This window comes from Tauraco erythrolophus, chromosome 25, assembly GCF_009769465.1.
Source record: "Tauraco erythrolophus isolate bTauEry1 chromosome 25, bTauEry1.pri, whole genome shotgun sequence".
Classification (NCBI taxonomy): domain Eukaryota; kingdom Metazoa; phylum Chordata; class Aves; order Musophagiformes; family Musophagidae; genus Tauraco; species Tauraco erythrolophus.
Genome location: NC_141489.1, coordinates 830,313 through 845,493, shown reverse-complemented (window position 1 = coordinate 845,493; position 15,181 = coordinate 830,313). Strand labels below are relative to the sequence as shown.

Below are 15,181 nucleotides of genomic sequence, written 5' to 3'. Positions count from 1 at the left end.
GACTTTCCCTGGCACGAACACACAACCCTGAGGCTTTGACAGATCACGTATCAGTGACAGACAAGTCTGCAGTTGCATGAACGAGGAAAAAAAGCTTTATTAAATGTGTACAGAGTGCACGATGGCACCCGCGTGAAACTGGGGTAAAAGAGGAGGGGGGAGCAGGTGAACGAGGGTGGCCGCGGTCTGTGACACGACCTCACCACGTCGGAGCCTGGGCTCGAGGGTCCCCGGAGCCACCGTCCCTCCTAGCGAGTGGTGAGCGCGACCTGCTCCCGGGAGGAGACCACCTTCCCGTCCTGCACCTCCTCAACGATCGTGCGGACCTGACGGGAAGACGTCATGGCTGCAAAAGGAAAGCGGGGGACAATTATTCCGGGGGCAGGAAGGAGGGAAATTTCTTAACACATTATCAGATATCGCATGTGCTTCGGGGAGACGTTGGAAATGCCACAAAGCCCCAGAAAATGCTGTTTTAAGCAGCCCTACGGTGGCGAGGAGGAGGAGGGAGCCCAGCAAGTGGGAGGGCGCAGGAAGGCAAAGGCGCGCGCCCCGAACGGGCGCTGTCGTGGGATTGCTCCGGCCTGCGTGAAGCTGGAAGAGCGGCTGCTCCGTCACGAGGCCCGTTTAGGGCAGATCATTCTCGTGGTGAAGGAGCACAAGGTACTTCCCTTCCCGACAGCGTTTTCCTGCGGCTGGCAGCTGCAGGACGCGCACGAGCTCTCCCCACTGCTGCCCCCGACGCAGCCGGCGCGGGGCACAGCCCGAGGGGGCATTTCCCCCCCGTCGGTTCAACAGCTGCTCCGAGAGCAGATCTCAAACCTGTGTCTTATAAATGTGCGCGGCAAGATTGGTCCTTACCATCTCTGCCCGAGTGCGAGGACATGGCGGAGGAGTACTGGGAAGAGATGCTGCAAGAGACGGAGAAAAACAAAGCGAAGTTACGGACAAAGTCCTTTTTTTGGTGTTATGCAGGGTCTGCATTCAGGCAGGAGGAAAACAGAAAAGCCTCACAGAGGTGACTAAAACCACAGCTCTGCTCAGCGTCTCCTGGAGGGCAGAGGGACCACAGCCCCTTCCAGTAGCGGGGGGTGCCCATTACAGCATCCCAGTGCAGGTGGACACCAGGGACAGAGTCACTGGGCAGCCACGGCTGGTCTGAACATAAGGATGAACCCTGAAGGCTGCAACTGGACTGAGTCCCTGGACAGCACGTTTTGTGTCTGGTACCCGTCTCCTCCTGACGTGCCCTCCCAAGCGAAGCCCCTCTACGTACTGGGCGTCCTCGCCCTCCAGCAGCCGGCGGTACGTGGCGATCTCCTGCTCCAGGCGGCATTTGACGTCCAGGAGGACCCTGTACTCGTGGTTCTGGCGCTCCATGTCGCAGCGCAGCTCGGCCAGCTGCTCCTCCACGCTGGTGATCAGCCCCTGCAGCTGGGCCAGCTGGGTGCCGTAGCGGGCTTCTGTGTCGGCCAAGGTGCCCTCCAGCGCCGCTTTCTGCACGCAGAGGAGAGGGATGGGCTCAGGGGGGCACAGAGGGTGGGAGGGATGGGAGCACCCGTGCATCCCCTGGCCCACGCCCCTGTGAGCCCCCAGCCCACGGGGAGCCGGCCCCTCGTACCGTGCTGAGCTGGGACTGCAGGTCGATCTCCAGGCTCTGGATGGTGCGTCGCAGCTCCGTGATCTCCGTCTTGCCGCTCTGGAGCTGCTCGGTGTTGATGGCCACCTCCCGGTTCAGCTCTTCCGTCTGCAACAAGGCAAAACCGTGCCGTTCAGCAGCGGCGAGCGCGCGCAGCCTCGGGTCCCGTGCCCGTGGCACTGCCAGCGTGCCGGCTCACCTTGCTGAAGAACCACTGCTCGGCGTCCCTGCGGTTCTTGTCCGCCAGGCTCTCGTACTGCTCCCTCATCTCAGCCAGGATCTTGGTGAGGTCGATTCCAGGAGCAGCATCCATCTCCACGCTGATCTCTCCGCCCACCTGCCCGCGCAGGGCGTTCATTTCCTGGCAGAGAGGAGACACAGGATACACATCAGGGTGCAATCGGTACGTTCCCATCATGACAAATTTCTTATTTGCACCCAGCACACAAACCCCACAGACCTTCTCCTGGAGTTTCTGTCAGAAGGGATTGTTTCCCTCCCCTTTACCCACTCAAGTGTCTCCTGACAGCCCTAATTGCAGAGACTCCCCTGCACGTTTGACCTGACCCACCTTCCCTTGTGCCCTGGGTACATTTTGTAGGTCACAGTTTGAGCCCTGCTCTGTGCTCACCTCCTCATGGTTCTTCTTGAGGTAGGCCAGCTCCTCCTTCAGGTTCTCGATCTGCATCTCCAGGTCGGCTCTGGCCAGGGTCAGCTCGTCCAGGACCCTGCGCAGGCCGTTGATGTCGGCCTCCACGCTCATGCGCAGAGCCTGCTCCGTCTCGAACCTGGGAACACGCACACGGTTGCACCGCGGGGCCCAGCCAATACAGGCTTGAGCTTGTTTCCATCCCCAGCTTGGCACACGTCTGCCAAGCATCTGTCATGAAACGTTCACAGCACGGAACGGCAAGGCAAGGCTGTGGCCGGGAAGGGATGTGCATGTCCCAAATGTCACACTCCAGTGAGCAGTGACCTGGTGGAGCGACCTCAGTTGCAGAAGGCAAAGGAAAGCCTTCAACAGACTGACTTTTCCTTCCCTTCTTGTAAGAACTCTTGCAGATGTTGGACTTACTTGGTTCTGAAGTCGTCAGCTGCCAGCCTGGCATTGTCAATCTGCAAGACGATGTTGGCATTTTCGACAGTTGCTGCAAGAATCTGGGGGGATAAATAAAGCAAAAGAGTGAAAACGTGGTTCCAAAAAGTGGATGCTGCTGCCTGAGTTCCCTTTGAGAGGGACTGGAGCAGCACTGAACCTCCTGCCCGTTGGGCTGGACTTCCATGGACTCTGCAAAGGAAGGGACAGGCTGCTGGGGCTCTCCTTGGCACTGACTCAGACGTGTGAAGACACTGCCCTGCGCACGTGCCACCGCGCGTTGCCCCTGCGCAGTGGCATCTCCAGGCACTCGCGCCACGCTCCGAGTCCTGGCAGCCCTCTGGGCTTTGCCTGGCAACGCTGAGCCGCCCAGCTGAGACGGAAGAAAGGGCTGAGGAAGGAGTGCCTGGTGCCTGGATCGGCCGGCTTTCCTAATTCCACCTGAGGGGCAAATATTTGTGCTGGGATTTTGAAAACGATTGGCCATTTAATGAGCAGTAATTTCTGTAGCCACAAGCTAATGAAAAGCTCTCGCTGAGTTCTGACGCTTCAGGGGATATCCAAGCAATAATCCAGGAATATTGAGGTGGCAATTTCCCAGCCGTGGAGCGGGAGGGGAGGGAAGGGTCCGGCTGCCTCGGGGGCACGAGCAGAGGGTTTCCGTGGGACCCAGCGCGTCATTGCGCAAATCCGGAGGCAGCTTCTGCCTCCACATGTTGCAGTGCTCCGGATCAGCTCCTGACGCGCTGGAATTTGAAGAGAAGCTTTGTCTTCTCCTCTGTCTCTTCTATGGAGGCAAGAGCCCCTCACCCCAGGTGAAGCCCAAGAGAAGGGGAAAAGAACTGCCAAATTCTGGGTATGTGATTTCCCAGGGACTGGCTCCTGAGCCTGGCAGCGCCACTGCCCGTTTCTCTGGCATTTGCTCTCACAGACCAGGCGTTGCCGTCACCCAACCGCCCGCCCCACCGTCCCTCCGTGGGGCCCGCGCTGACTGAGGCTGCTGTCACCTCGCGGAGGCGGTGGTGAGGGACCAGGCAATCAGCTCCTGATGAGTCATGTGAGCAGAGGGAGGATGGTGATGGGGGGTAGGAGAGGAAGGACAGGTTCTGGTGCTTTTGTTCAAGGACTTTTGCCTAAAACCAGCCAGGGAGCTGCTAGGAGTAAAGAAACAAGCTTGGCCATGGTTTCATCTACTGCACTTTAGAGCAGGGCATGCACTTGACTTCAGCACCTCTGAAGCCGCCCACCACTGCCCAGTACGTTCAGACTCCTGGATTTCACTCGTGTCTGTGTTTGTACCTCCCAAAGAACAACCATCCCATTGGGCAGTTTCTTTCTTTTTTAACCTCTACCTTGAGCCTCCTGTCGGGCTGAAAAAGATCCGATTTGTAGGATATTTATGAGAATGACTTGCATCTCCATTTGCATATCGTTCAGTAGTCATTGGTGCCAAAGAGATAACGTGTCCCTGCCTGCAGAGTGCTCGGTCAGGAGCCTGGCACAGGGAGCACATACTTGGGGCATCAGTAGCATTGAGCAAAGGCAGGAAACGCTGGCGTGGCCAGGAGAACCTCGGAGCATCAGGTACCCGCACCGTGCCCGGCAGCCCCTGGCTCCTGCTTTCCTGCCCCGTATTTCTCCCTACCCTGAAACGGGTAGTAGAAAACCCATCTTTGTGCCTTGTGGAGGACATGACCAAGAAACTGCTGTTGATAAACTGTGTCATTTCCAAGCATGCTCTTGCAGTTTTCCCATCGCACCCCAATTACCTGTCACTTTTAATACTCCTCAGCTTTTAGGAACAGGGCAGTCTTTTTTAATGTGACTATAAAGAAGGTGTCTTGGTAAGCACAGCATCCTACCTTGTTCCTGAGCTCCTCGATAGTCCTGTAGTAGGGGCTGTAGTCGCGGTCTGGACCAGGTCCCTGCTTCTTGTACCATTCCCTGATCTTGACCTCCAGGTCGGTGTTGGCCTCCTCCAGGGCACGCACTTTGTCCAGGTAGGCAGCCAGGCGGTCGTTGAGGTTCTGCATCGTCTCCTTTTCGCCAGCCGGGAGGATGCCATCGCCACCTCCAAAGCCACCTCCAAAGCCACCTCCGAAGCCAGCCCCAAAGCCAGCCCCATAGCTGCCCCCAAAGCCGCTGCCCAGGCCCCCTCCTACGCTGCTGCAGTAGCTGCCCCCGTAGCCGCTTCCGAGCCCCGAGACAACGCGGGAAGAGACCGAGTAGCTGCCAGAGCCGCCGTGGACGCTGGGGGCCCTGTAGCCTCCTGCCCCGACACGCACGGAGGAAAGCCTGCTGGAGCCTCCCCCCAGGCCCCCGAAGCCCTTGAGGGAGGTGGAGGAGGAGTACTGGCGGACAGTGGTGCTCATGGCGAAGGCTGGCGGAGGCTGGAGGGCTGGAGAGAGGCACCGGCTCGGCAGTCCCGGCAGCGAGTGCCGCTTCCCCCCGGCTCGGGGCCCTTTATAGCCCGGGCAGGAGGCGTTGCCGGCGCATTTTTTTTTCTGTTGCATTCCCGATGATTTTCATCACTCCTAAAATCTGAGCCAACTTCCAGAATCGTCATTTTTGCCTTTGTTCTATTTGTGCTTTTTGTCATATTTCACGGGAAACTGTTTATCTCACAAAGGGCGTCTTTATGCTTCTTCCGTTTCCAAGTAAATAGTCAGGTGTGATTCAAAGTAGGAGGCTCCTTTGCTCAGGGCTACATTTTAATTCTGCTTTGTACTTTTAGCTCTGAAACGGAGCTATTCAGACAGCGTTTTGATGGAGTAAGTCAGCATCTCTTTTGCTCTGTCCTGTTGTCCCAGCTACCAGTTTCCTGTCTCTCCTTACGTTGTTCACGCGGCACATCTGCAGGGACAGCCGTGTCGTGAAGCCCTGAACGTACATCTGCAGTCCCGTGCGTACAATGGTGCTAGAAGGAACTTGGCTACTGGTCCTGGAAATACAAGTCCTCTCTTTGATCCACAGAGGGAAGGGTGTTCTGTGATGAAAAAGCAATGAAAAGGGAGTTCATGCTTCAGGGCTCATTCAGTTCTTCACTTCGCTTGACAGACCACCCAAGAGTGGAAGAATATGAAAAGGCAACAAGCAGTGGATGTTCTGTCTTGCTCTGTGTGAACGAGAGCCTGGCGACCCATTCAGAAAGGGCAGGGAATGGCTACTAGCTGGCATAACTTAAAAATTATGAGATGCTCCAGGAAAAAATGTGGAATAGCATAAAGTGGATGAAGGATGTAAGGAGAAAAGCTCCTGGTCTCTAAGCACTGTGAACAAGAGCTCAACATCGACGGTACTGCAGCTCAGCAGCTAATGCTGGTGAGGTTTGCTGTGACGAACATTTATCAGTTGCGACCAGAGAGGACAACTTCAGTGAGAGTTTGGAGTTTGCAGCTCCCATGTAAACAGAGCTTCGGGACCGGTACCAGTTGCCTCTGAAGAGCAAAAAGGCTCCAAACACGAGTGCACCAGACGTGGTCAAGCTCCGCTGTCTGGTCTCAGCGCTGACCTGCGTCACGGGCAGAAACCACAAATCTGAGTGTCACCAGCTAATAACGCAGGGCGTGGAGGAGAAGATATTTCTCATGTGTCTACATGGTGGAATTGGTCGACTGTCTTCACAGACAGGCCCCAACAACCCCTTCCCAACAGCCAAGTTCTTCCTTAGATCATTTGCCAAAGGAAGGGGGAAAGAGTTTGGAAATGAGCAGCAAAGGTACGTTTTGAGTAGCTTTCCAGGGCATGACTCCCTCCCCTCTATCTGAAGAAAGCTGGAAACGATAGAGGAGTGGGATGTGTCCTTGGAATATTAGGAGTTGGCTGCTCTGGAGAAACACAGCCAGCGATGTTCCCGTTTGCCACCGGAGACAAGTCTGTACGGCTCGGAGAGCTGGAGAACTGGAACCTGCCCCGTGTTTGCTCTGGCCAGAGGACGGGTTCAGGCTCTTGGCAGCAGCGTTTTGGTGTCGCGTGAGCACCAGCAGTCGGGGCGCGGGGCCAGCGGACACCCACGTTCCGCTCGGCTTCCCCAGGTGCAGCCGGCGAAGGCGCAGCAGCGCGGGGGCGGCCGGGACGGGCGGCTCCAAGGAATGTGCTCTCTCCCGTCTTCATTTCCTCACCTTCCCCCAGGGGATGTAAAAGGGCAGAACTCGTGGGCCGTCCCCGCTGTCTGCAGCGGTGGCACAGGGAAGGGCACCGTCGGCGGCGACACCAGTACGGAGCCCTCGTGCGGGTCCAAACCCTCAGCCTTGACTTGGGCAAAGCCTTTTGGACCTGGCAGCCAGAAGGAATAATCAGCTTCCTGCCAGCCGGCTGCAGGAGCAGGAACTGTCACGACATCACAAGGTTCACAGCGTGTTCTTTCTTTACATGAAATTGCCTTTTCTTCCATCTTTTGTTCCCTATTTTAACCGCTGTGACATAAAAATGCACATTGCTCCAAACAGCTACGCTATTGTGATAATACCACAAGGCAGCAATTAAAATCACAAAGTGTTAATTAGGACTTAAAACAACATACTAAAAATTCTGAGATGTTATTTACATGCCCTCCCATTGAACACAACCACAAATGACTGTGTGTTGTTTGCATCGCGCTCTCTTTAAAATAAAAAAGTATTAATCAGTCGGGAGCACGCGCACACCGAGCCGGTTCGAGACCCGAGCGTGTTCCCGGGCACAGCAGTGATTTCCTGCTGGCACGGTGGTGATTAAACGTGCAATTCTGTCTTACTGCGGGAGGAAAGTGCAGAGGAAGTTCTGGCTCCAAACACACGTGTCGGCAGAGCCGGTGGGTGAAACCACCCGGACAAAACCACCTCTGTGTGTTTCAGTGTGCCCACAAGGTTTGCCCTCGCCTCGGGTTGTCACAGGGAAGTTCCCTAAAATGGGCCGAAAAGCCACACCTTCGTGTCTCTTGCTAAAGTGGCCTTTTCTGTCACACTCGCTCCGCGTAGCCCGAGAAGTCAAACCATCTTTCTGCAGTAAAATGCCACTTTCTGCCGCTGCCCGTCGGCATGAGCTGGCACCCGCGGCTCCCTCCTCGGCGGCTGCTGACGGTCGGGACTAATTATTAGTGCTGAAGGCAGGAGAGAATTAACGTCTGTTTTCCACACCTCCCTCACCATTTGCGGTGGCAGGAGTATTTAAACCAGGGGGGTTCGTTAGCAAAGTGTTATTTGTTGTTTCTGTAGCAACACGGCTGTGCCCAGACTTTTCCAGGAGAAAAACGCAAAGCAAGGATGAACTCCGAGGAGGCACCTTCAGCATCCCCACCCCTGGTGTCGCACGGACGGGAGCCGGAGGGACACGGCCGCTGCGGGGGCTCCGAGGGGCTGCGAGAGATGGTGACAGCCCCTGTGCCATCCTCGGGAGAACGGGGGGTCCCGGAGACCCCCGGTGCCAAGCGCGGGGTCTGTCCCTGCCCTGCTCAGCACCTGCCCTCACCCAGCCTGGGCATGGGGCACCCCTGGAGGGCACCCCTCAGCCCCCTGTGAGGGTGCGGGAGCGGAAAGGATGGCAGAGGTGCTGTGGCTGGAAGCCAGTGCCACCGGAAGGAGCGGTGCCATTCCGGCCTGGTGGCCCATCCGCGATGCAGCATGCGGGCACGCAGGGGCAGAGCAGCAGCAGCTGTTCACTGCCTGTGTCTGTGTGTCCTTGGTGGAATCCGAGTGGAAATGGGATCGCTGTTCATCGGCTGTGAGCTTCCAAACCAAAGCCATGCCTACCACAGGGCAGTGGGTGCTGGGGGAGCTGCGAGCCGGGTCGCGTGGGGCTGTGGTGCCCGGGGCTGCTGCAGGGTGCACCGGGCAGCTGCTGCAGCGGCTCTGCAGGGCCGGGGGCACAGCCCCAGTGGCAGCGGGCAGAGCTGCACGGCTGCAGCACGGGCTGCCTGCAAACCGTGCGCCCCTGCGCCTGCTGCCTCCGCTTGCGCTGTGGGTGATGCACTGTGCATCCATGTGCATTCCATGTTTTGGAATGAAAAATAAATTCTCTCTTATCTCCCCAGAAACTCTGGGCGGATTTTCTTGAAAGGGGTCTTAAAACTGCCTGGTCAGCTCCGTTCTTACCCACATTCAGCAGCACTTCTCTGAATCACACCATCGATTTGGAGGTTGGGTTTAGGAAGTAATAAATGTGGCACAATCCCGCCAAGAATTTGTCTGAACCGGCGTTCCAGGAACGGCAGGGGCAGCTGACGGCAACGGGAACCGCTGCGTCGGGAGCAGCGCTGGCAGCCCGGGAGTGCACAACTCCCTCCCCAGGTTGCTCCGCATCCTTCTGCGTGTTCGGGCCGTTCCCACCACTTGCCGTCGGTGTTTTCCTGCCCCGTTAGCGGTGCCTTGGGAAGCGGGAATTAAACTAAGCTGAGTTTGTGTTGCTGGAGGGGTGTCAGCCAGCATGTCCCCGCCGCCTCTACGGCTGATCCCATTTTCCCTCAAAGCTTGTTCCCCAGACTGCACGGCAACTGCTGCAGCAGAGCCGGGGAGGGACCCGGCAGCGGGTCCCGGCTGCGTGCCCTGGCTCTGGTTCACCTTCCCGCCCGGACCCGCTGCGGTAAAAGCTGCGGCTCCGCTGTTGCTGCGCGCTGCAGGCGCGGAGGCAGCACTTTGCCCCGACCCGAAATCCCCAGTGCCGAATCTGAGCTGAAATACAAAGACTGTCACAGGTTTCACCTCCCGCGACCATCTCACCAGTTCCTCCGCCCACATCAGCTGTCTGCACGGAAGCAGCCGGGTCTCGGGTGTTACGGAGCTGTGGGTGTACCAGCCCCGCCGTCAGGGTGCCAAAGATGGAGAATATCACTCCTTCCAGGGAGGAGCTCTGTCCTGCAGCTCCTGGGGTGGGACAGCCCGGCTCCTCGGAGCAATGAGACCAGACTCTGGTTTGCACGAGCGCGAAGAAAAGCTTTATTTGATTCCTCAGCACGGCGCAGCGCTCAGAGGAAGGGTGAGGGGATGCAGGAGTGGGGCGAAAAGAGAAGATGCGTTTCGTGGTCTGCACGGCCGCAGCACATCAGCTGGGATCTGCCGCCGCTTCGCTGCGCGGTTTGCAGCAGAGCGGCGCCGCCTCAGAGGGCAGCCTGGGTGATCTGCTCGCGGGAGGAAATCACCTTCCCGTCCTGCACTTCCTCGAAGATGGTGCGGATTTGACGGGTCGTTACAGGTGCTACAGCAGAGAAAGAAGGAGCCGTTATTTATGGCGAGGCCAGGAGAAAGCGTCTGAAAGATTCTCATGGGTAGATTTGTTATTACCAAAACTGCCTCAGAAACCACATGTAACCACCACATCCCTACCCCTAAATACTGCATTATACAGATTCAGTCTGTGCAGACAATCTTCTGGCACAGGTTTTGGTATATCATAACAAAGGTTTATGTCAATTCACATTTTGAAAGTATAATAAAATAATAATTTTAGTAAATTGGTAAAAAAGAGTCTGTGCTAAGAAGGTGGTAAAGGATATGACAGAGCTCGGTGTGATCAGTGCTTCAGCCAAGACATGTTCTTACCTTCTTTCACAGGCTGCGAGATGTAGTGGGAAGACATGCTGGAGGAGGAGAAAAGAGAAAGAATGGTCAGAAACAGAAAAAACGTGAGTAGTCTCTAAGACAAAATCATTATTTAAAATCCTGCCTTTCTTCTTGCACCAGTACATGATTAAAACGCCTTCTGGAAACTGCAGAGTGTCAAAATTTAAAGGAAAAAAATGGCAAGGATGTTTGTGTGCCGGGGGGTGCAGGCATAAAGGCAGCAGCAATCCCAGCAGCAGTGGCACCTGCCCCTGCCCAGGATCACACAGGCACTGGGGGGATGGGACGCGGATCCCGGGCAGCGCTGCGATAGCCACGGGGCTGTTCGGACTAGTAGCCCCGAAACGGGAGAGCCTGTTGCACGCCCGGGGTCGGGGAACGGGCTCACCGGACCCTCCAGGGAACACATGTGGTTCGGTTTTTATTTCCTTTGCTGTTTCCCGTCTCCTCCCGACGTGCCCTCCCAAGCGAAGCCCCTCTACGTACTGGGCGTCCTCGCCCTCCAGCAGCCGGCGGTACGTGGCGATCTCCTGCTCCAGGCGGCATTTGACGTCCAGGAGGACCCTGTACTCGTGGTTCTGCCGCTCCATGTCGCAGCGCAGCTCGGCCAGCTGCTCCTCCACGCTGGTGATCAGCCCCTGCAGCTGGGCCAGCTGGGTGCCGTAGCGGGCTTCTGTGTCGGCCAAGGTGCCCTCCAGCGCCGCTTTCTGCACGCAGAGGAGAGGGATGGGCTCAGGGGGGCACAGAGGGTGGGAGGGATGGGAGCACCCGTGCGTCCCCTGGCCCACGCCCCTGCGAGCCCCCAGCCCACGGGGAGCCGGCCCCTCGTACCGTGCTGAGCTGGGACTGCAGGTCGATCTCCAGGCTCTGGATGGTGCGTCGCAGCTCCGTGATCTCCGTCTTGCCGCTCTGGAGCTGCTCGGTGTTGATGGCCACCTCCCGGTTCAGCTCTTCCGTCTGCAACAAGGCAAAACCGTGCCGTTCAGCAGCGGCGAGCGCGCGCAGCCTCGGGTCCCGTGCCCATGGCACTGCCAGCGTGCCAGCTCACCTTGCTGAAGAACCACTGCTCGGCGTCCCTGCGGTTCTTGTCCGCCAGGCTCTCGTACTGCTCCCTCATCTCAGCCAGGATCTTGGTGAGGTCGATTCCAGGAGCAGCATCCATCTCCACGCTGATCTCTCCGCCCACCTGCCCGCGCAGGGCGTTCATTTCCTGGCAGAAAAGAGAAAGACATCTTTGTGCAATCCAACAATCACCACATAAGGATGTTCCTCCCAACACGGAGTACTTCAGGAAGGATAGCATCCTTCAGCAGGTATTTCTGAGACACATCAACAGGGAGCAAACTGGGGTCTTTGCTCCACAATCACAAATAAAATAATCCAAATTCTTAAGAAATCTCCATGTGAGTTAATTCTTCAGAGAATAAATCAGGGCCTGTAGTTGGCTTCAGTTCTCTGGAGACAACCCTTCCAGGCCTGGAGCTGCCAGGATGGATGATAACTCTCCAACAGCTACAGTGGACAGTACTGAAATAACGAGTGGTGAATGGTTTTGTACAGGCTCCGGGGAGGATGCGCTGTTATCCAGAATGGATCATCTCCACTTCCTCACCAGCACTTCTCATCTTCCCTCCCAGGAATTCAAAACTCATCATAGTCTTAAAGGTGGGACCAGAGATCACATTTCTGGTCCCAGGCTGAATGTTTTTGCTCACCTCCTCGTGGTTCTTCTTGAGGTAGGCCAGCTCCTCCTTCAGGCTCTCGATCTGCATCTCCAGGTCGGCTCTGGCCAGGGTCAGCTCGTCCAGGACCCTGCGCAGGCCGTTGATGTCGGCCTCCACGCTCAGGCGCAGAGCCTGCTCCGTCTCGAACCTGGAAGGACAAAGAACAGTCACGACAGTCGTGACAGTCGCGCAGGCTCTTGTCTTCCCAGGAACAGAGCCCCTCAGTCTGCCACTGGCATCGTGCCGACACTGCAGGACCCCCATGGTGCATGGACACGATCCTGACGGTGAATGGTGGTGAATGCAGGGGAACAACTCATCAAACAGTGTCCATCTGACTCCCTCCCACCACCTTGCTCCTGGCATCACTGGGCCGTTACTGGGTCTGGGCTTTGCTGAGCTGTGCACACTCGGGTCAAGTGCACAGCGGAGGCACAGTGCGAGTTCTCTGCACAGGGGAGGTTGTACCGCAGAGGAACGAGGAACGGGAATAAAACAGTGATGTTTTGGGTGGAAGCAAAACAATCCCTAAATGCCTACAGATTTAGACAACCAGCTGCTTTGGAAATGACACCTCCATTTTGAAGGCTTTGTTTTCACATTGCCCTTTTGGGGTTTGGATGGGATTTTCTCATTTCATCAAACATCTCCGCAGACTTCCTTCCATTTTTCCAGGAAACGTGGCTTACTTGGTCCTGAAGTCATCAGCTGTCAGCCTGGCGTTGTCAATCTGCAGAAGGAGGTTGGCATTGTCGACGGTGGCCACCAGGACCTGGAGGATGGAGGATAAAGAAAAAGAGTGTCAGGAACTCCTGCTGGCTGACCAAGGGATGGGAGCACAAGTCAGACCATCAGGACAAGAATAGTTTTAGGGAAGCTGGGAGTTTCCTTGCAGAAGTGTGTATTGAATCAGGACAAGTGAGGCACAGCTGAGACTGACTGCAGGCAGGGGCCGATTACTCTGTGACCTCCCTTTCCAAAAATCTGTCAGTAAGTATTTCAAAAGGCAGCACCAAGCCACGTAAGGTGTGTGAGATCTGATGATGGCATTTGTTCCCATGCTGCGGGGGAGGTGCCCATGGTGCCAGGGTCAAGGAGGAATCACCTGCTCTCCCATCCACATCACTGTGCGGTTCTTCTGGCAGACGGACCATCGGGCTGCTTGTGCTTGGCAAACCTTCTGCCCAGTTCTTCAGGGGTGGATTTAATTTTTTGACTGCAGAGATGGAGCACAATGCAGTGAGCAGATGCCTACAGCTTCTGGTTTTGGTATTGCGAAACCAGGAGCAAATAATCCACACTGGGAGAAGATTCAAGTCGGTTTGGGAGGACGTCACAAACGGATTCCCTGCATCGCTTGCCAGCGCTCCCGCAGCTCCGGCTGGATACAGCCTTCCTGCGTGTTTGCTGGAGGCAATTCATACGTAAGAAGTAACAGAGAAGAACAAAGTCAATTCCTGAGTATTTCCTCCAAAATGAGGTGGTGGGAATGAAATGAGAACTGAGAGAAATCCCCCCAGCGCTGCCTGGGTTGGTGGGTTTGCAGCAAACCTGGCCCTGGGGCAGTGACTGCCAAAAGGAGGTGAAAAACTCGTTATAGATCAGTTCCATCTTTTTCTCTTTAGCATCTAAATCACATCAATACCGAGGAGCTGAAAGAAGTTTGTAAATTCTTTGGCTGAATGTTTACAAATATCACATCAATGTTTCAGTCTGAGCACACCTGCAGCTTTCCCTGCACCCTCGTTTTAAACTGTCAAAAAATACGCAGACTTGTCTCTTGTTCTTCATTGTTGCATTATGTCCTTTTACATCTGCTTCTTCCAGTGAAAACTGCCGTTTGCTCCATCTAGGAGGATGCAATCAAAACCTGGCATTGAGAAACCTCGGAATCTCGAGGCTGGCGCTTTGCACGTGCAGCTGAGACACTTCTTACGACATCGTTAGTGCTTACTAATTACAGAGGGAGCAGCCAGTGTTCCTGCTTCCTCTCTGATACCAAGACATCCCGCTGTGGTAAGCACAGCATCCTACCTTGTTCCTGAGCTCCTCGATAGTCCTGTAGTAGGGGCTGTAGTCGCGGTCTGGACCAGGTCCCTGCTTCTTGTACCATTCCCTGATCTTGACCTCCAGGTCGGTGTTGGCCTCCTCCAGGGCACGCACTTTGTCCAGGTAGGCAGCCAGGCGGTCGTTGAGGTTCTGCATCGTCTCCTTTTCGCCAGCCGGGAGGATGCCATCGCCACCTCCAAAGCCACCTCCGAAGCCAGCCCCAAAGCCAGCCCCAAAGCCAGCCCCATAGCTGCCCCCAAAGCCGCTGCCCAGGCCCCCTCCTACGCTGCTGCAGTAGCTGCCCCCGTAGCCGCTTCCGAGCCCCGAGACAACGCGGGAAGAGACCGAGTAGCTGCCAGAGCCGCCGTGGACGCTGGGGGCCCTGTAGCCTCCTGCCCCGACACGCACGGAGGAAAGCCTGCTGGAGCCTCCCCCCAGGCCCCCGAAGCCCTTGAGGGAGGTGGAGGAGGAGTACTGGCGGACAGTGGTGCTCATGGCGAAGGCTGGCGGAGGCTGGAGGGCTGGAGAGAGGCACCGGCTCGGCAGTCCCGGCAGCGAGTGCCGCTTCCCCCCGGCTCGGGGCCCTTTATAGCCCGGGCAGGAGGCGTTGCCGGCGCTTTTCGTCACCCCTGACAGCCAGAGCCAAATTCCAGAATCATCATTTTTCTCTCCCCAGTTTCACGTCTGTTGTCACATCCCACCAGAAGCACTGCGGCACACGCGGGATCTTCTCCTTCCACTCCGGTTCCCAGCACCGGCGTGATTCAGACCGAAGCTCCTCGCTCAGGGCTACGTTTTCGCGTCTCGCCGTTGCACCTGAGACGCCGGTGCTCGCTCCAGCTCCACCCGCTGCTGCTCCGTGAAGCAACACCAGAGAATCCTCTGTGATGTGCCAAGTCGCCCGCAAGTGTCTTATATCATTAAAAATCTACAAATCTATTTATTTGCTTTTTTAAAGAGTCTAAAGCCAACGAAAGCTGCTGACTTCAGAGCTCTGCGCATCCATAATCTTTATATGGGCCGACCCAAAGCCAGATGGAAATCTTCCCGTCAGGACCTCTGTCCCAGGACAAGCACAGACCTGGCGGTGTTTGTGGGCTGATACCGTATTTGGCAGAAATCTTGTAGCTCAAAAGAA

The 15,181-nt window shown here is 56.3% G+C and overlaps 2 protein-coding genes across 3 annotated transcripts; both read right to left on the bottom strand.

Moving 5' to 3' along the window:
• Positions 1-248: 248 nt before the first annotated feature.
• Positions 249-5,107, bottom strand: LOC147526907 (keratin, type I cytoskeletal 14). 2 transcript variants are annotated; one of them, XM_086626764.1, is made up of 8 exons: positions 4,598-5,107; positions 2,715-2,797; positions 2,271-2,427; positions 1,839-2,000; positions 1,622-1,747; positions 1,277-1,497; positions 862-911; positions 249-346 (listed from the first exon to the last, which is right to left on the bottom strand). In XM_086626764.1, the coding sequence occupies exons 1-8, from the start codon at positions 5,105-5,107 to the stop codon at positions 249-251; spliced, it is 1,407 nt and encodes a 468-aa protein (XP_086482890.1). The 2 variants fall into 2 exon arrangements, with proteins under 2 accessions (XP_086482890.1, XP_086482891.1); XM_086626765.1 differs by lacking the exon at positions 862-911 and adding an exon at positions 546-577.
• A 4,700-nt stretch (positions 5,108-9,807) lies between these two features.
• Positions 9,808-14,538, bottom strand: LOC104377971 (keratin, type I cytoskeletal 14). The gene is made up of 8 exons (XM_086626766.1): positions 14,029-14,538; positions 12,684-12,766; positions 11,986-12,142; positions 11,319-11,480; positions 11,102-11,227; positions 10,757-10,977; positions 10,250-10,287; positions 9,808-9,905 (listed from the first exon to the last, which is right to left on the bottom strand). The coding sequence occupies exons 1-8, from the start codon at positions 14,536-14,538 to the stop codon at positions 9,808-9,810; spliced, it is 1,395 nt and encodes a 464-aa protein (XP_086482892.1).
• Positions 14,539-15,181: the final 643 nt, after the last annotated feature.